Source organism: Leishmania martiniquensis, chromosome 10 (assembly GCF_017916325.1).
Source record: "Leishmania martiniquensis isolate LSCM1 chromosome 10, whole genome shotgun sequence".
NCBI classification, from domain to species: Eukaryota; Euglenozoa; class Kinetoplastea; order Trypanosomatida; family Trypanosomatidae; genus Leishmania; species Leishmania martiniquensis.
Genome location: NC_090145.1, coordinates 71,011 through 84,846, shown reverse-complemented (window position 1 = coordinate 84,846; position 13,836 = coordinate 71,011). Strand labels below are relative to the sequence as shown.

Below are 13,836 nucleotides of genomic sequence, written 5' to 3'. Positions count from 1 at the left end.
GCCGCTATGATGATGAGAAAGGACGGCAACACTCTGCAGACAGACACGACATCAGCGATAGCGTCGGAAAAAAAAAACGGAACAAAAAAGGAGACGAGAGCCAATCGATGATCGCAGGCATACGTGACGCACGTCCGCACACGTTCCCAAGCTACCCGAGCTGGCGAGTGTCCTGTCCTTGTAGGAAGAGTATACCGAACAGGAATGCCCTCCAGTTGCGCCCCTCGATGCCCATCTCTCTCTCGGGCGCTGGTGGGGCTTTCAACAAGTGTTCTGTTGCGCTCACGTCATCCTTTCGTCGCACTCCTCACGGACGGGTACCGTGACGCAGCAGTCCCTTCCCCTCCCGGCACCTTCTCCGTCACCCTACAAAGACCTGTGCCGTGGTGAGAGACGAAAAGCAAGCGCTGACCATGACTTGACTCTTCTGCATCTCCCAATGAGGAGAAGAGCACAGTGCGGTATGAGAAGAGATGAACGCTGCACGACGCATGTCGCTGAAAGCGCGGAGAGCACTGTGACATGTCTCTCCACGTCCTGAGCATTACACGACCGCACCCCACCTCTCTGTCGCTCTGGTCGTTCGCGCACGAAAAGTGCGAGTGAAGAAACGGAAGAAGCGACTTCGTCGCGGAGGGGTCGCGTGAGAGATGCAAAAAAAAGGGTGGAGACCCTTGACCCCCAACCGAATCCGAGCCTCCACAGACACTTTTTACATGCATCACGTGTCGGTGTATGCGCATGATCGAGAGCACAGCCCCGAGCATGTTTCGCCCTGCAAACGACATCGGCGACATGCGCAGACCTGAGCGAGAAGAACGACGGGTAATCTTTCAGTTGGCGATAAGAAGTTGGCGCAAAGGAGAGAGAGCACTGCCACACACACACACACAGGGAGGCTTTAAATATGCACGCACGTGGCGATCTTCACACCGGCCGTTATTTCGCAATGCACGGCAGCACTGCGCGTCAGCAGTGCCCTTCCCCCGCCCCCCCGCACGGCTATCGCAGAAAGGCAACTTACATGAGGGAGACAAGTGAGGCTCCGAGGGACCAGGCGGCCTCGTAGCCGCGGATTCTCTTGGCCACATGCAGCACGCGTTCCTCCGGCACCTCGTACCCGTGGCGGAGCAGCGCGTACATGTAGGAGTAGTACATGCACTCGTACTCCGGCTTCAGACTACCGAGTCTGTCCCTTGCAGTGGCTGCACCGATACGGTCGAGAGTAAGGGAGGAACAGTGAGCCTCCCCGATCTTCTCCATGTCCGTCAGCCTCACCTCGAACTTTTCGCTCGACACAACACCTCCCTCTGGCAGTAAGGAGCGGTTCGCCAAGTCCAGCAGATCAAAGACAAACGAAAACGCATAGATGTCGCCGGCGAAGGCGGCCAGCGGCGGTTGGAAGACGCCAGCGATACCGCAGGTCACCGCCTCACACGCCAGCGCCGCCGGCTTCAGCAACCGATCGCGGAAAAGGCTGACGCATGCCTGAAAGTTGGGGTGCGTTACCGGCTCCCCGGCGTCATTCTTCTTGATATTTCTCACACCCGTCGGATCCTCGTAGCCGACAGCGAAGCACGGAAACGCCTCCATGACTTCCGCGTTCCCCGGCGGCGGTCGTGGCGGAGGTAGGGTCGTCGTCGGCGGCGCTGTGCTGGGGGCGGTGTCACCTTGTTCGTCCTTATTGGCGCCCATCTTCTCCCCAGGCGCGAAATGAGGTGGTGCGTCGTCCAGGCCGCCGTCCGCGGCCGTCGTCGTCACGATCGGCCTCGTTGTACTGGTCGTGGTCGCGGTGCCGTTGCTGCCGTCTGGCCTATATTGGTGCCCGCCTTCGATCACGAGAAGCAGCGCTGTGGTAGCCGCGTGCAGGCCATACCCTTCGTAGCTATGCTGATACGCTCTCACCGTCCGGCTGCCCACGCTCGCTGAGTAGCGCAGGTCTGTGTGCATCTGGTGAAACGTGTGCTCCGCAGGCTCAAACACAATTTGCGTGGAGCCGCCACCGAGGTCAATTATGGCCGCTGTAGAAGTCTCTGCCGCGTCGTTCGCGAAGGCGCCCAGTAAAAAGTTTACCGTCAGCCACGCCAGCGGGCCCTCTTCTCGGGCTTCCAAAATGCGGACCGGCGCGCTGCCGCGCAACCAGAACGTTTCGTTTCGGTAGCGCGCACGAATTCCGGCAAGAATCTCGGCGGCTCGTTCACGGCTCAGCATGCGCAGCCCCGCGGTAGCCTTGAATTCCACCGGCGTGCATCCATGCAGCTCCGCCGGCACAAAGTTCTTCGCCTTTATATACAGCTCCCATAAGACCTCCGGGGCCTCCTCCACGGGATTCTCGAGCTGACTAAGCGCTTTGTGATTCAGCTCAAACAGCTCTTCGACGAGGTCGACTTGGCTGAGCCCGCCAGGCGCCGCAGCGGTGATCTGCGCAAGAGGGTCCACTGCGTACTTGTAAACATGCACGCGATTCCCTGTACTGCCGATATCGAACACAACGGAGTATTTGAACGATGACTGCGCGCACGCATCGCCCCTCCCCGCAAAGTCACCCTCTCCCTTCTGGTGAGCGCGCATCTCGTGAAAGAGAGCCGCCTGCAGCGCGCGAATGTCGCTGCTTCGGCGCAGCTCCATCACACCAAACGGGCCATCGGTGAGCCTCGCATGTTCGGCCTCCAGATGGGTCCGCCTCGCCCGCAACCACTCAAGTCGCGCCGTAACGTTCTGGTCGGCGACGCCGAAAAGCTCCTTGAGTCCTTTCGCTAGCTCGTCCTCGCACACCAGCAACAGACTACGCGCCGACGCGACACGCTCACGCTCCAGCGCGAGTATGTTCTTCAGCTCCTCTTTCTGCCGCTCCATCTCCGAGATCACCCGCGCGGTCCTTATTTCGCCACCCTTTAGCAAATCGTCATTGGTCTGATGGCACCTCGCCAGTGTTGCCTCGCTCTTCCTCACAGCGATCTCTGTGAGCTGCACGTAATGCGACAGGCGTGGGTTGGCGGTGCTAACACCAACTTCGTACGCGGTGAGGAAGACGATCGCCATCACGGCGGCAAAGACGCCAATGACAATCAGGGTCATCTTGCTCGGCAGCTTGCCACGCCTGGCGCCACCGATGGCCGTCATCGGGAATCCTCCGCTGTTTGTGTATCGCACTGCGAAAGAGAAACTTTCGACGAAAAAAAACGCTGAAAAGAGGGCACGGCCTCGCACGCACAGTCACACTGTCGCAGACGAAGAGAGTCACAGACGGTAGCGAAGCAGAGCGCTGTCGGACTATATGAACCAAAAAAGAGCAGCAGCAGCACCAGCCACTGAGACGCGATCCGATAGACACTCGCGAGTCCACACCACCACACAAGGTCGAGATTTGTTTTGCATTTCCCGCAGTGAAAGAGAAAGCGCAGCGCGCAAGAGACCGATTGAAGGGGAGAGGGGGACGAGGGGCCGAGTGAAGTGGCACGCGCGCGCGTGTAGTGAGGGGAAGAAACACATATTGAAGCGCCCAGACTTTCGCAGGGTCCGAGACGTTAGAGAGGTCCCTTTTTTCCCCAACGTCCCTCTCTTCTGCAGCGTACAGAGCATGAAGTGCAGCCCCGCCCGCCGCCGCGTCCGTCACACACATACAGGCCCGTGTCGCCTCGCGGTGGTGCGAAGCAGCGCTAGGAGTCGCGTCACAGCAATGCGCCGGCTCCGTCCTCGATGCTCGCCCTCCCCCCGCGCGAGCCCTTACCCACCACCGCCTCGAAGGTCAGCGCACGACCGCACCCATGATGGTGGCCGCCGCCCGGCGCATCCCTCTCGGAGGGGCGGCTCAGGCACCTTCGCGCCACTGAGCTGAGCACGGCCCGGCAGAGACGCGCCCGCGTCACGCTCAGGTGCCGCACGCCATACGGGCGGTACAGATGTGCGCACACAGTCGCGCGTCGCTCCAGCACCGCGCCATCCACGCCCTGGCCGCCAACATCTGCTGCGGTGCATCGCTCTGACTTCCCTACGCTGTGCGCACACAGCCCTGCGTCGCCGCCACAAGTGGCTCTGCAGTGGCAGGGGAGGGGCTGCTTGGCGCCACCACCATCCCCACCCCCCACAGCACACACACACACACAACCACACTCACAGAGAGAGAGAGTTGAGCGTCGGGCCCCTGGCGATACCGCACACACTCAACTGCCCCTCTCCCCTCCCCCGGTCATCGGCATTGCGGGGAGCGAAAAGGGAACAGGAGAGACCAAAGGCGGCGAAGGAGGATCTCAAGAAGCGGCCTCTGTTTGGGGTGAATGTGACGCGAGTGTGGCTTCTGTGCCTCCCCCCTCTTTGTTGAGTGGCGCACGGGGAGAGGGGGTGGGCGTGCGTGCCGTGTTGATTGTTCGGCGGCCATTGTCGAGGAAGAAAGTGGCCGAAAACGGGAGAGCGTGCAAGCAAGAGCGCCAGCGCCTTTGGGGAAGGGAAGAGGGCGGCGGCAGCGGCGACTACGCTGAAGCAGTAACGCGATGGAAGAGGTGGAGAGGCTGTGGTCAGAGTGCACAAAACGGAAAGCGTTTCGCAACAGAAAAGGGAGGGAAGCGGCCGTACTGCGCTACCGACGTCGCCACTGAGCGATACAGCAAAGGCACGCCGAAGCATTGGGTGCAGCTGCCGAGGAGGCACCAAGAGTCAGAGAGAGAGAGAGACGCGCCAAATCTTCTTTCCACCTGTGTCCTCTCCAGTGCGAAGCGGGGGGCCCGGTCTGCGATGAGCCTCTGACCCCTCCCACGCACACGCACCGAGAACGAGAGAGGGATGGGTGTGCTCGCTCGAACCAGAAAGGGGCGATTCGATACTGCTTCCCCACCCCATTGGCAAAGACGTCTGCTGGTCAGGCGGTGCAGGGCCGACGACGAGGGGAGCATGAAGGGGGAAAGAGCATCGCAGAGAGCGGGCGCACCCATACCCTGCCTGGAGAGAGCACCAGCACGGATAGAAGGGCATGGAGGAAATCAGCGGGAGAGACAGAGAGGCAATGCCATCGAGGCGTAGGCGTGCACGCCGTGTCTGAGTCCGCCGTCAGGTGATGCAGGCGAGGGGAGCACGTGCATGGGTGTGTGTGTGTGTGCTGAAAGGCGGTGAGTCGGACGCACGTAGGGTCAGCCACGAACGGGACAGACGGGAGAAGACATCACGGCAAGAGAGCACCGAAGTTCGCTCAGACGCCGCGGCGGGATCAGAAGGAGGCGCGGTAAGAGCACTCGTGTGCATTACGGCAGACATCAAGCTCGATGAGAGGAGAGTGCAGGAGGGAAGACCGTCAAGATGGAAAGTAAGAGCGAGGCAGCTAATGCTCGAAAGCCACGGCGTTTGTGAGAGAGGCCGGAGCATCGCAGTATCACAGACCCTTTTCCCCCAGCCGAAGAGAGCCGGCGCCCACCTGGATCAGAGCCGTGGCGCAGAACGGGAGCCTCACACTCCCCTTCTCTCGATCACACGCAAGCCTGTGTCTCGCGTGCTCCTCATCACTGGCTGATGTCCTTTCCACCAAAACAGCAGCCGATGCCGCGATACGAAGGAAGTGAGAGAGCAACTGCAGGCGCCTTGGCTTCTTCCTTCCGTCTCCATTTCCACCACTGCGCTTCCGCGGATTCATTTTGGGTCGGCTGCGCACTCGTGTCGCCCACCACCGCGACCGCCGGCCACTTCTTCACGCGTTTCCCACATTGCCCACTCCTCCTGCTCTCTTTCACCTACCTACCTACCCCGGGGGGGCGGGGGCGGCGCGGTTCCACGAGACGCAGACTGCACACGCCAAAGAGATGAGCCGAACAGGGATGAGAAGAGGGATGAGAAGGGAGGAGAGGGGGACAGCTGGTGAGAAGGCTGCACAGTGGCAGGAGGACAGATGGTAGCATGCCCCGTCGGCAGCATGCGCAGGCAGCATACAGTGTAACACCAATCCAGTTACACACACACACACACACATACGCATACGCATAGGTCACATCGACAACGGTCTCGCCTGCTTCCCTAAGAAAAAAGAACGCAATGGCAGTGATGATCAGCAACATCTTCGGGCAAAGAGAAAAGGGGGTTCTCAGCGTATTGGGAGGGTGGAGGATGCGAAAAGTACGAGGGGTGGGCAGTCACACAATACACCTGCTGAGCGAGCGTCGAAGACATGCAGGTGTGCGTGCCCGCCGAGAAGAGAGAAAGGGAGAAAAAGGGGGAGGGGGGAGGGGCACGCGAGTGGGTCAGGTAGACCAAATCGCCAGCATCCGTGGCAGAAACTGAAGGCCACGCGCCCACGCACGCACACACACACACGAGTGGCATCGAGAAAGCATGGCTGCATCCGCACAAGTGGTGCAGAATAGCTTCTACATAACCCCCTGCAAATACAAGGCAGCAGACCTCGATCGATGAAGGACGGGTGACCCTTATGTATCTCTGACTGCTCTCTATCGCAAAGCCTCTGGAGAAAGCCCCATGCGGGCGTACGTGCGCTGCCCACATGTCATGACAAAGCCCAGGATGAACCCTTCGCCCCTACTTTCTGGTAATGAGGAGGCAGGGGGGAGGGGGGGGCGCAGCGTCGCGTAGTCGAAGAGAGCAGTACGCATCGGATCTTCCTATACCTTCGCAAGCCATGCGCCACCTCCTCACCAAAGCCCCCCCGCCCCGTGGTAGCATATAGGCGAACGCGCACACTATAATGGAGGTGTAGATGGAGCCGAGATGGGGTGAGGTGAGGGTACTAAAACGCGGAGCCTTCTGCTGCGGACATGGGCAAGGCGGCTCGCGGTGTGCTATCTGGGGACGTCACCGGACGTGGGGCGGTCATACGAGAGGTGTCCTGGGCAAGCAGCCGCGTGTGCGGGGTGCCCTCAGAGGATACCGTTGTCTCATCGCGACTAGCTGGCGTGTTCAATGGGACGAAAGAGGACAGAGAGGCTGGTGCCTCCAGCGCAGGCACGGCTGCTGCTGCAGCATCCCCTAGTGAGGAACAGGCCCTCATACCCCCGCAAGCGTTGCTGCTCGGCAACATAAACGATTCGTGCTGGCGGCCGTCGAGGTCCTGCACAGCAGACCCGGGCCACGGCCGACTGGCACCAGGCGACGTGGAGTTGCCTCGGCTAGCCATTGAGCTCAAGGTGCGCAGCTGGGGGGTGGCGCACGTGCTACTGGCGCTTGAGATGAGATCGCCGCCGAAGCGCGAACTGTTTAGGTGCCGCTCAACTTCCCTTTCTATTGCGAGCGCATACGCCGTCTCCCTTTCATTCACAGCCGTGCTCGCATTCTGCAGCTGCTGACGAAGTTCCTGGGTGCGAGAATGCTGCTCGGCCCGCTGCTCTTTCTCACGCTCCAGTCGCCGCTCAAGCCGCTCGCGCGTGGCAACGTATTTCTCTGCCTTGGACAGTGCCTCCGCGCGCAGGCCCTCCGCTGCCACAATCTCCTCCTCCAAGTAGCGGATCATTGCAGTAGGGTCGTAGGCAACCTCCGCCGTGGTGGAGCTCGCCACACTCACGCGGCTGCTGCTCCGCTCGTGCACCGGGGCCAGAATGCTGCTGGTAGCCGCTATGAAGCCGCTCGCAAGGGAGGCGGGGAGCACGGGCGTCGCTGTTGGGATGTGAGTGCCCGGGCAGCTGACGCTTGCCGGTGTGGCGTCGCTATGGTCCATCTCCTCCACCTCCTGCACGAGCTGCTCCAGCTGCTGTAACGAACTCGTCTGCTCCTCCAGGGCATGGTCGAGCTGCTCTCGCTGAGCGTGCAGCCGCTCCAAACGGTGCTGAAGACGGTTCGCGATTTCTTGCTCCTCCTGCTTCAGATGCTTCGACAGGTCGTCGATGCTGTGCGTGATGTTGCGCAGCTTCTTCTCCTGAGCGGCTTTCTCAGCCTCCACGGCACGTAGGTGGGCAACCAGCTTGCTGCGACGGCGCTTCGTCGATTCCAGGCGCCGCAGTAGCACGTTCGCAATGTTCTCCTGCCGCCGCTCGAGGTCAACGTAGTTCGCGCGCATGCCCTCCTGTAGAGTCGCCAGGGACTCACGCAGTCGAAGCACCGAGGTTCGTAGCACCACATTGGTCGCCCGCATCTGCTCCACTCGCTCCTCGAGCTGCTCGCGCGTTAGCTGGTGCGCCTCCGCCTCAAAGTCATACAAAGGGGGAGGGCTCGAGATCATAGCATTGCTGTCGTCCATAGTCACAGACGGAGACGCCGCAGGACCATGGGAGGAGGCCGCGGCGGGGCCATCGCGCGGCGTGCCCAGCGTCGTCGTGCATACGCTGTGAGCGGCGCTGTACCGACTGAAGGATGGTGAGTCGCCAAACTCTACCAGCGGCGGCGCCGTCGGGTAGCGACTGAGGCTGTGACCCGGCCGATCGCCGGCACCGCTGATAGCGGAGGAGCGGTGGCCACTGTGCTCACCACGCGACGACATGGGCGTGTGAGAAGGACTGCTGGGCGCAGGGACCTGCTGGCTCAAGGGAGCAGAAAAATTCGCCCCCGTAACGTTTATGCGCTCGGTCACCTGCGAATGCCGCGAGCTGTCACGCGTCGCGGCGGTGCTGGAGAAGGAGCGGTGCGTCGACGGCCACTGCAAAGAGCCTCGCGGGGTGAGCTGCTGCCTCTCCAGGATGGATGCGCGGCGACGGGGTGTGTGTGTTCCATGAAGGAAGTGGCGCTCAGTTGTGCTGGTACCGGCGGGGGTTAGTGGCAGGGTTGCATCACTGACGCTCACAACATTGGCGCTGGTGACGGTTGTCTTCGAGTAGGTACGCGAGTGCACCGATGATGGCGCTATTAGCGGAGATACCTGACGCTTATGCGAGTCCATGATCGTCGCCGTCAAGCGGTTACGTGTGTCAGGCAGAATGTTGAGTGGTGGACGCCGTCCTGCTGCTGCTGGTGCTTTCGTCACGGCTTTTTTTTTCCCGCCTCCTCAGCTAAGCCGGTGAGCCTCGTTTCCGTGAGGCCACAATGGTGGCAAAGCTTTGTCACTCTGCGCTAATGTCACCTTATTTTTTTTTCTTGCTGCGTGTATGACTTGGCGTTTTCCTTGTCCAATTCTACGAAAGGCCGAGCGTTCACGGCAGCGACAGCGTTCCCTCTCATACGCGCAGAGGTACACGTGCGTGCGTGTCGAGGCGACGGAAACAGCGGGTCGGTAGGCGAAGACACGGCGGTACGACGGTCGCCCTTTTTGTTTCCCTCTTCCGCCTTGCTTTGTCCAACGACGAGCAGGTGGAGGAGAAGAGGACGTGCAGAGTCTCGGCGGGTATGTGAAGACGTCTGTGACGGGGGTGAGAAACTAGCAGAAAGAGGAGGCGTAGGAGGGAAGCCGGAGGGGGAGGTGAGGTGGTGAAGGGGTCGCGTTCACGGAGCGTGCGGATAGGCAATCGCGAGATGAAAAGAAATATAACGAAAAAATGGGTTGTCAAAGGACCGCGCACACACACGCACTCACGGGCAGCGTAGTAGCAATGCTTCACGAGGACGGGATAGAGAGAGAGACGATTCACCCTGACTCTGCTGTTGTGGATACGCGGAGAGGGTCCAGCAATAATAAATGAAGAAAGGGAGTGATGCGTGCGAGTTTTGAAAAAAGAGAAGCGCGCACAAAAAGGGAGGCACAGCAGCGTGGCGCTGTGGAAGTGCGCGGTTTCGTCGGTCGATGGGCTGATCAGTCCAGTTCTGTGTGTGTAAAGGGGTGGGGAGGGGGGCGTACAGAGACGGTAACCTCAATAAAAAAATTGGGAGAGTACTAGAGAGAGTCAGAAACGCACACACCGACTTGAAGAGAGCGATTTTTTTCTCCGTCTTTCCTTGTGGATGTGGTGATCTTACGTGTGTTTGCGTATTGGCTGTGTACCGCTGCTCTGAGCGTGTGTGTGTGTGTGTGTTGAAGTGTGTGTAGGGGTGAGAGGTGGGTTGCACGTGCGAGAGGGAGAGAGGGAGCCGGCGAGGTGCGTAAAAGCAAGGTTGAGGGGGAGAGAGAGGAAGGGGCAGAGAAGGGAGAAGGTGATAGATAGAAGAGTCCAATGGAGCAACGCGCAGCAGTGCCTTGCGCAGGTGGAAAAGGGCAGACGGGGGAACCGCAGCGCATGAGCCCCTTGCACCGGCAACGCAACAGCGAAGAGAAACAAAAGGTATGGCCGACGCAGCCAACGCCGTCTGCAGCTATCGTGCACACGGTGGTGCGCAGTACCTACACCCTTGCTATCGAGTGGCTCTCTCTCCTCACAACCGTGTCTGTCCGCCACAACCACCTCCACACCACCCTCTGCCCCCAGCGTAGCGGGGGGGAGGAGGTGAAGCCAACCTGAAGCGGCGGATGCCATACAAGCCCTTCCATAGCGGGGCAAGGCCGTTGTCCTTTGGTCCCTGTGCGTAGGAAGGCAGCTTTTTTTTTACTGTTGCGCAGCCTCGGCGAATGTCTGGGGTGCGCTGCGTGCCAATTTTTTTTCTCGCTTCACCTTCAGTTTTTTTCTGGGGATTCGTGCGAGACTTCCAAAACGGAACGAAATATAACAGAGCGTAGAGGATTCGAAACAGCGATGGTAGGCAGACTTAGAGCACGGCGAACTCACGAGCGCGGGCCCCAAGAGGAAGACGAGGGAGTCACAGAGAGCTGTTTGGGTGGGAAGTCGAGGTATGAGAAAAGCAAGCAAAGAAAAAAAACCAAAGGGGCTGCAACTGCGTGTCGACTCTTACGTTCACAAAAAGACTCGCACCTCCATGTCGCCCTCGCCATCGACACAAAGCGAAGATGAACGCACAACCACGCCTGGAGCAACAGATGCCCTCACACAGACACAGTCTCGCCCCTTCGCCTTCCACGAAATCAGAAGGCAACAAACAAATGCGCAAGAGAAAAAAGAAAAACGCTGAAAATCAAACAGAGATTCGTTTAATGCCGCTCATGGAAAAGAAAAAAAGGGCCAACGCAGGAGGGAGGCAGGCACACTCAGAGGGAGTCATATTATCCTCCGCCCCCCCCGTGCGCCCGGCCTTGACCGCACAGGTCAGGCGCGCGCACACACGCACATACACTCGCCATGAATTACAGGGCGACAAAGGAAAAGGCCAATGTCAGGGTGGGGGGGGAAAGGTGGCCAAATAGGAAGCGCGCCTCCCCATTCGGCAGAGTGCCGATCGGGCTCGGCGGGCCAGCCCGTGTCTCATGCTGGGGACAGAAATCGAATCAGCGACGAAGAGGTCAGGGTACCCACGACCCAGCGCCAGCCGCTACACACAAGCATAGGCGCTCACACGAGAAGAGCTGGCATTGCAGTAAGCGGCAGCGGAATGACGGCGCAGCGTGCGCGAGTGTGAGTGCCTCGCGTGGGCGCCATTCTGTTCGTCGATGTGCTTCCCTGTACTCACCATCCACGTCGCGACTGTTCCACGCCGTGATGCTCCCCGGCAGAGAGGGGCAAACACGTGCACACGTGGCGCAGAGTAGTCAGTGCACAGCTCGTGAAAACCTCTTTTGGACCCTTATCGTCACCGTTTTATGTTTCTTTCGCTCATACCCATCACCTCCCTCCATTCGTCCGTCACTCCACTTTCACACACACACACACACACGCACACACAACCTACTCCACCGAGCGCACGCTCATACTGCCGTCCGTGCGCACACACGCAAGAAAGAAAGAGGATCTAAGGATTATGGCAGCTGAAAATAGAAGAGAACAGTAACGCACGGAGTGGGCGGCCAGCGCACATGAGCAGAGAAGCGAAAAAGAGAGGGCCCAAGCCAGCGCGCGCACAGCCACACACGATGTTATACATACATGGGCCCCTGTGGCGCCCTGTAGCTGAGAGAGAGAGACGACCGCAGAGATGACGGGAAGTGATGCGCGCATAGCCGCAAGCGCACGTGAACAGGAAGAGGGCAAAAACCACAGGCACGCACACAAAAAAGGGCGGAGGAGCCACATAGAGGAAAAACAATGAAGAGTTCAGGCGAGCGGCAGCCTGCCGAGGTGCCTTCGAGTGGCTGGTACGTTCATGTGTCTCTGTGTGTGTGTGGGGGGGGCATGTATGCGTCCCACGGAGGTTGCGCAGCGCCCGTGCTCTATCCATTCGCTTTTCTTTAGAGTGACTTTCTCTTCTTCCTGACTTCGCTAGTATTCGCCCGCGTCCTCTGGAGCGCGAATTGAGCAAGCGAGGCGGTGTCGTGTGCGTGTGCGTGTGTGGATTGCCCTTTTATACTCTCCAAAAATCAACAGAAAGGGAGAAAAAAGAGAGAAGGGGAGGAGAGAGCACACGAACACACAAACGTATCGACAGGTGTTGGGATGCTCAGCTTAGGAGTCCGTCGCCGCCACACCTACAGACTGGAAAAGAAAAAGGGCACACACAAAATATATGTGCAGAGCAGACGCGGCGGAGAGACGGTTAGGTTGGAGACGAAACAGAAAGAGCACATTAAAAAAAGCAGCGACAATGAGAGAAGACGGACGGGCGACCGATCGGAGCTTAGCACCGTCTCAACAGAACGCCACTGTGATAAAGCCCAACGAAACGAGGAAAAAAGGGGGGCAACAGGCAGCCGACACCTCTCGAAGGAAGTGCGTACCCATGCGCGTGTGTGTTGGCGAGCTGTTGAGTGTAAGCTTGGGTGCGTGGGTGGGTGGCTGCGGGCGGTGTGCATGCAGACCTCATCTGCATAGTACATACTCCTTAGCACGCATCACCGCTTCACGTCTCAGCGGTGAGGAAGCTGTCACGCGCACGATGTGTCTTCCCCTCATCACTCTGCTGGTTCGCTCCGCGCCCAGCTAGTTGTCAAGGTGCTCCACCCACGTACGGCGGCGGAGCAATCGGCATTGAGGGGGTTCCGCGCACTGAGCCTATGCCATGCGCGTAGGGGACCGCGGTGCCTAAGAACGGGCTGCCTCCGGCAGGTCCAAACGGCACGTAATGCGGGTGCTCCGTGACGCTGGAAGCTCGCGTACCTGCCTGCGCAACGGACTTGCCCAAAAAGTTGGCGGCAGACGTGTTCAGTGTGGACGCTGCGGCTGGCGGCAGCGAGTAACGCGGCAGTGGAGATACCGGGGGAGACGTGCTGCCAGCCGGTGGGGTGTACGGCGGTGTCGGCTTGGAGATGGGCTGAAGCAAAAAGACGCCGTTGCTGTTGCGCAGCAGCACGGTTTCCTGTGGTGCTGCTGGCATAGGTGGTACGTAGTTGGCGAGCACTGGAGGACAGTCCTGTGACGGTACCGCAAGACCGACCAGAGAGGCAGGGGTACCGTGCGCCGTCGCCATGGCTTCCGCGAACGACGGCGGCGGCGGCTTCGGGCCGGGAGTCACGGAAAGGTGCGGAATACCCGAGTAACAGCTCGCGTAGGGACTGCGCGGAGCCATACCTGGAGTGCTATACGCCGGCGGCGGCGGTGGAGGGGGAAGGCTGGCGGCAGGCAAGTACGAGGCGTTACCCTCGACCGTGAAGCCGCCGACAATCATGGCTGCACCGCCGCGGTGGGCCCCAGCGTAGGGTGGCATGTACACTTTTGCAGGCTCTTCGGCGTGGCGGAGAGCGAGCACGCCAGCAGCGTTCTCGTCGGAGCCCTTGTCTATTACCTCGACTGCGTCGTCATCGCCGTCACTTTCGACAGCCCTGACTTCGTTCAGCAGACGCAAAAGCACGTCGTTGCTGTTCTCCCCGTCTTCGCCCTCCTCCTCCCCCTCCCCCACCGCAGCCAGCGCGTGGAACAAGGTGGCGTGCGGGCCGAGCGCTGCGGAGGCGGGGTCGTGGATTTGCGTGGAATCAGCGCTTGTGGATATGACGTCGTCGCTAGTGAAGGGGCCCGATACCACGCCATTGGTGTACTTCATGCCGCGCATGTTCAAGCTGCTCAT

The 13,836-nt window shown here is 59.9% G+C and overlaps 3 protein-coding genes across 3 annotated transcripts; all 3 read right to left on the bottom strand.

Annotated features, from left to right (window-relative positions):
- Positions 1 to 1,020: 1,020 nt before the first annotated feature.
- On the bottom strand, positions 1,021 to 3,123 carry LSCM1_07018 (uncharacterized protein; the record flags this gene model as incomplete). The annotated part of the gene is made up of 1 exon (XM_067324411.1): positions 1,021 to 3,123. One exon carries the CDS (start codon positions 3,121 to 3,123, stop codon positions 1,021 to 1,023), a length of 2,103 nt encoding a protein of 700 aa, XP_067180615.1.
- Positions 3,124 to 6,724: 3,601 nt separating this feature from the next.
- LSCM1_07017 (uncharacterized protein) lies at positions 6,725 to 8,803 on the bottom strand (the record flags this gene model as incomplete). The annotated part of the gene is made up of 1 exon (XM_067324410.1): positions 6,725 to 8,803. One exon carries the CDS (start codon positions 8,801 to 8,803, stop codon positions 6,725 to 6,727), a length of 2,079 nt encoding a protein of 692 aa, XP_067180614.1.
- A 3,959-nt stretch (positions 8,804 to 12,762) lies between these two features.
- Positions 12,763 to 13,836, bottom strand: LSCM1_07016 (uncharacterized protein; the record flags this gene model as incomplete). The annotated part of the gene is made up of 1 exon (XM_067324409.1): positions 12,763 to 13,836. One exon carries the CDS (start codon positions 13,834 to 13,836, stop codon positions 12,763 to 12,765), a length of 1,074 nt encoding a protein of 357 aa, XP_067180613.1.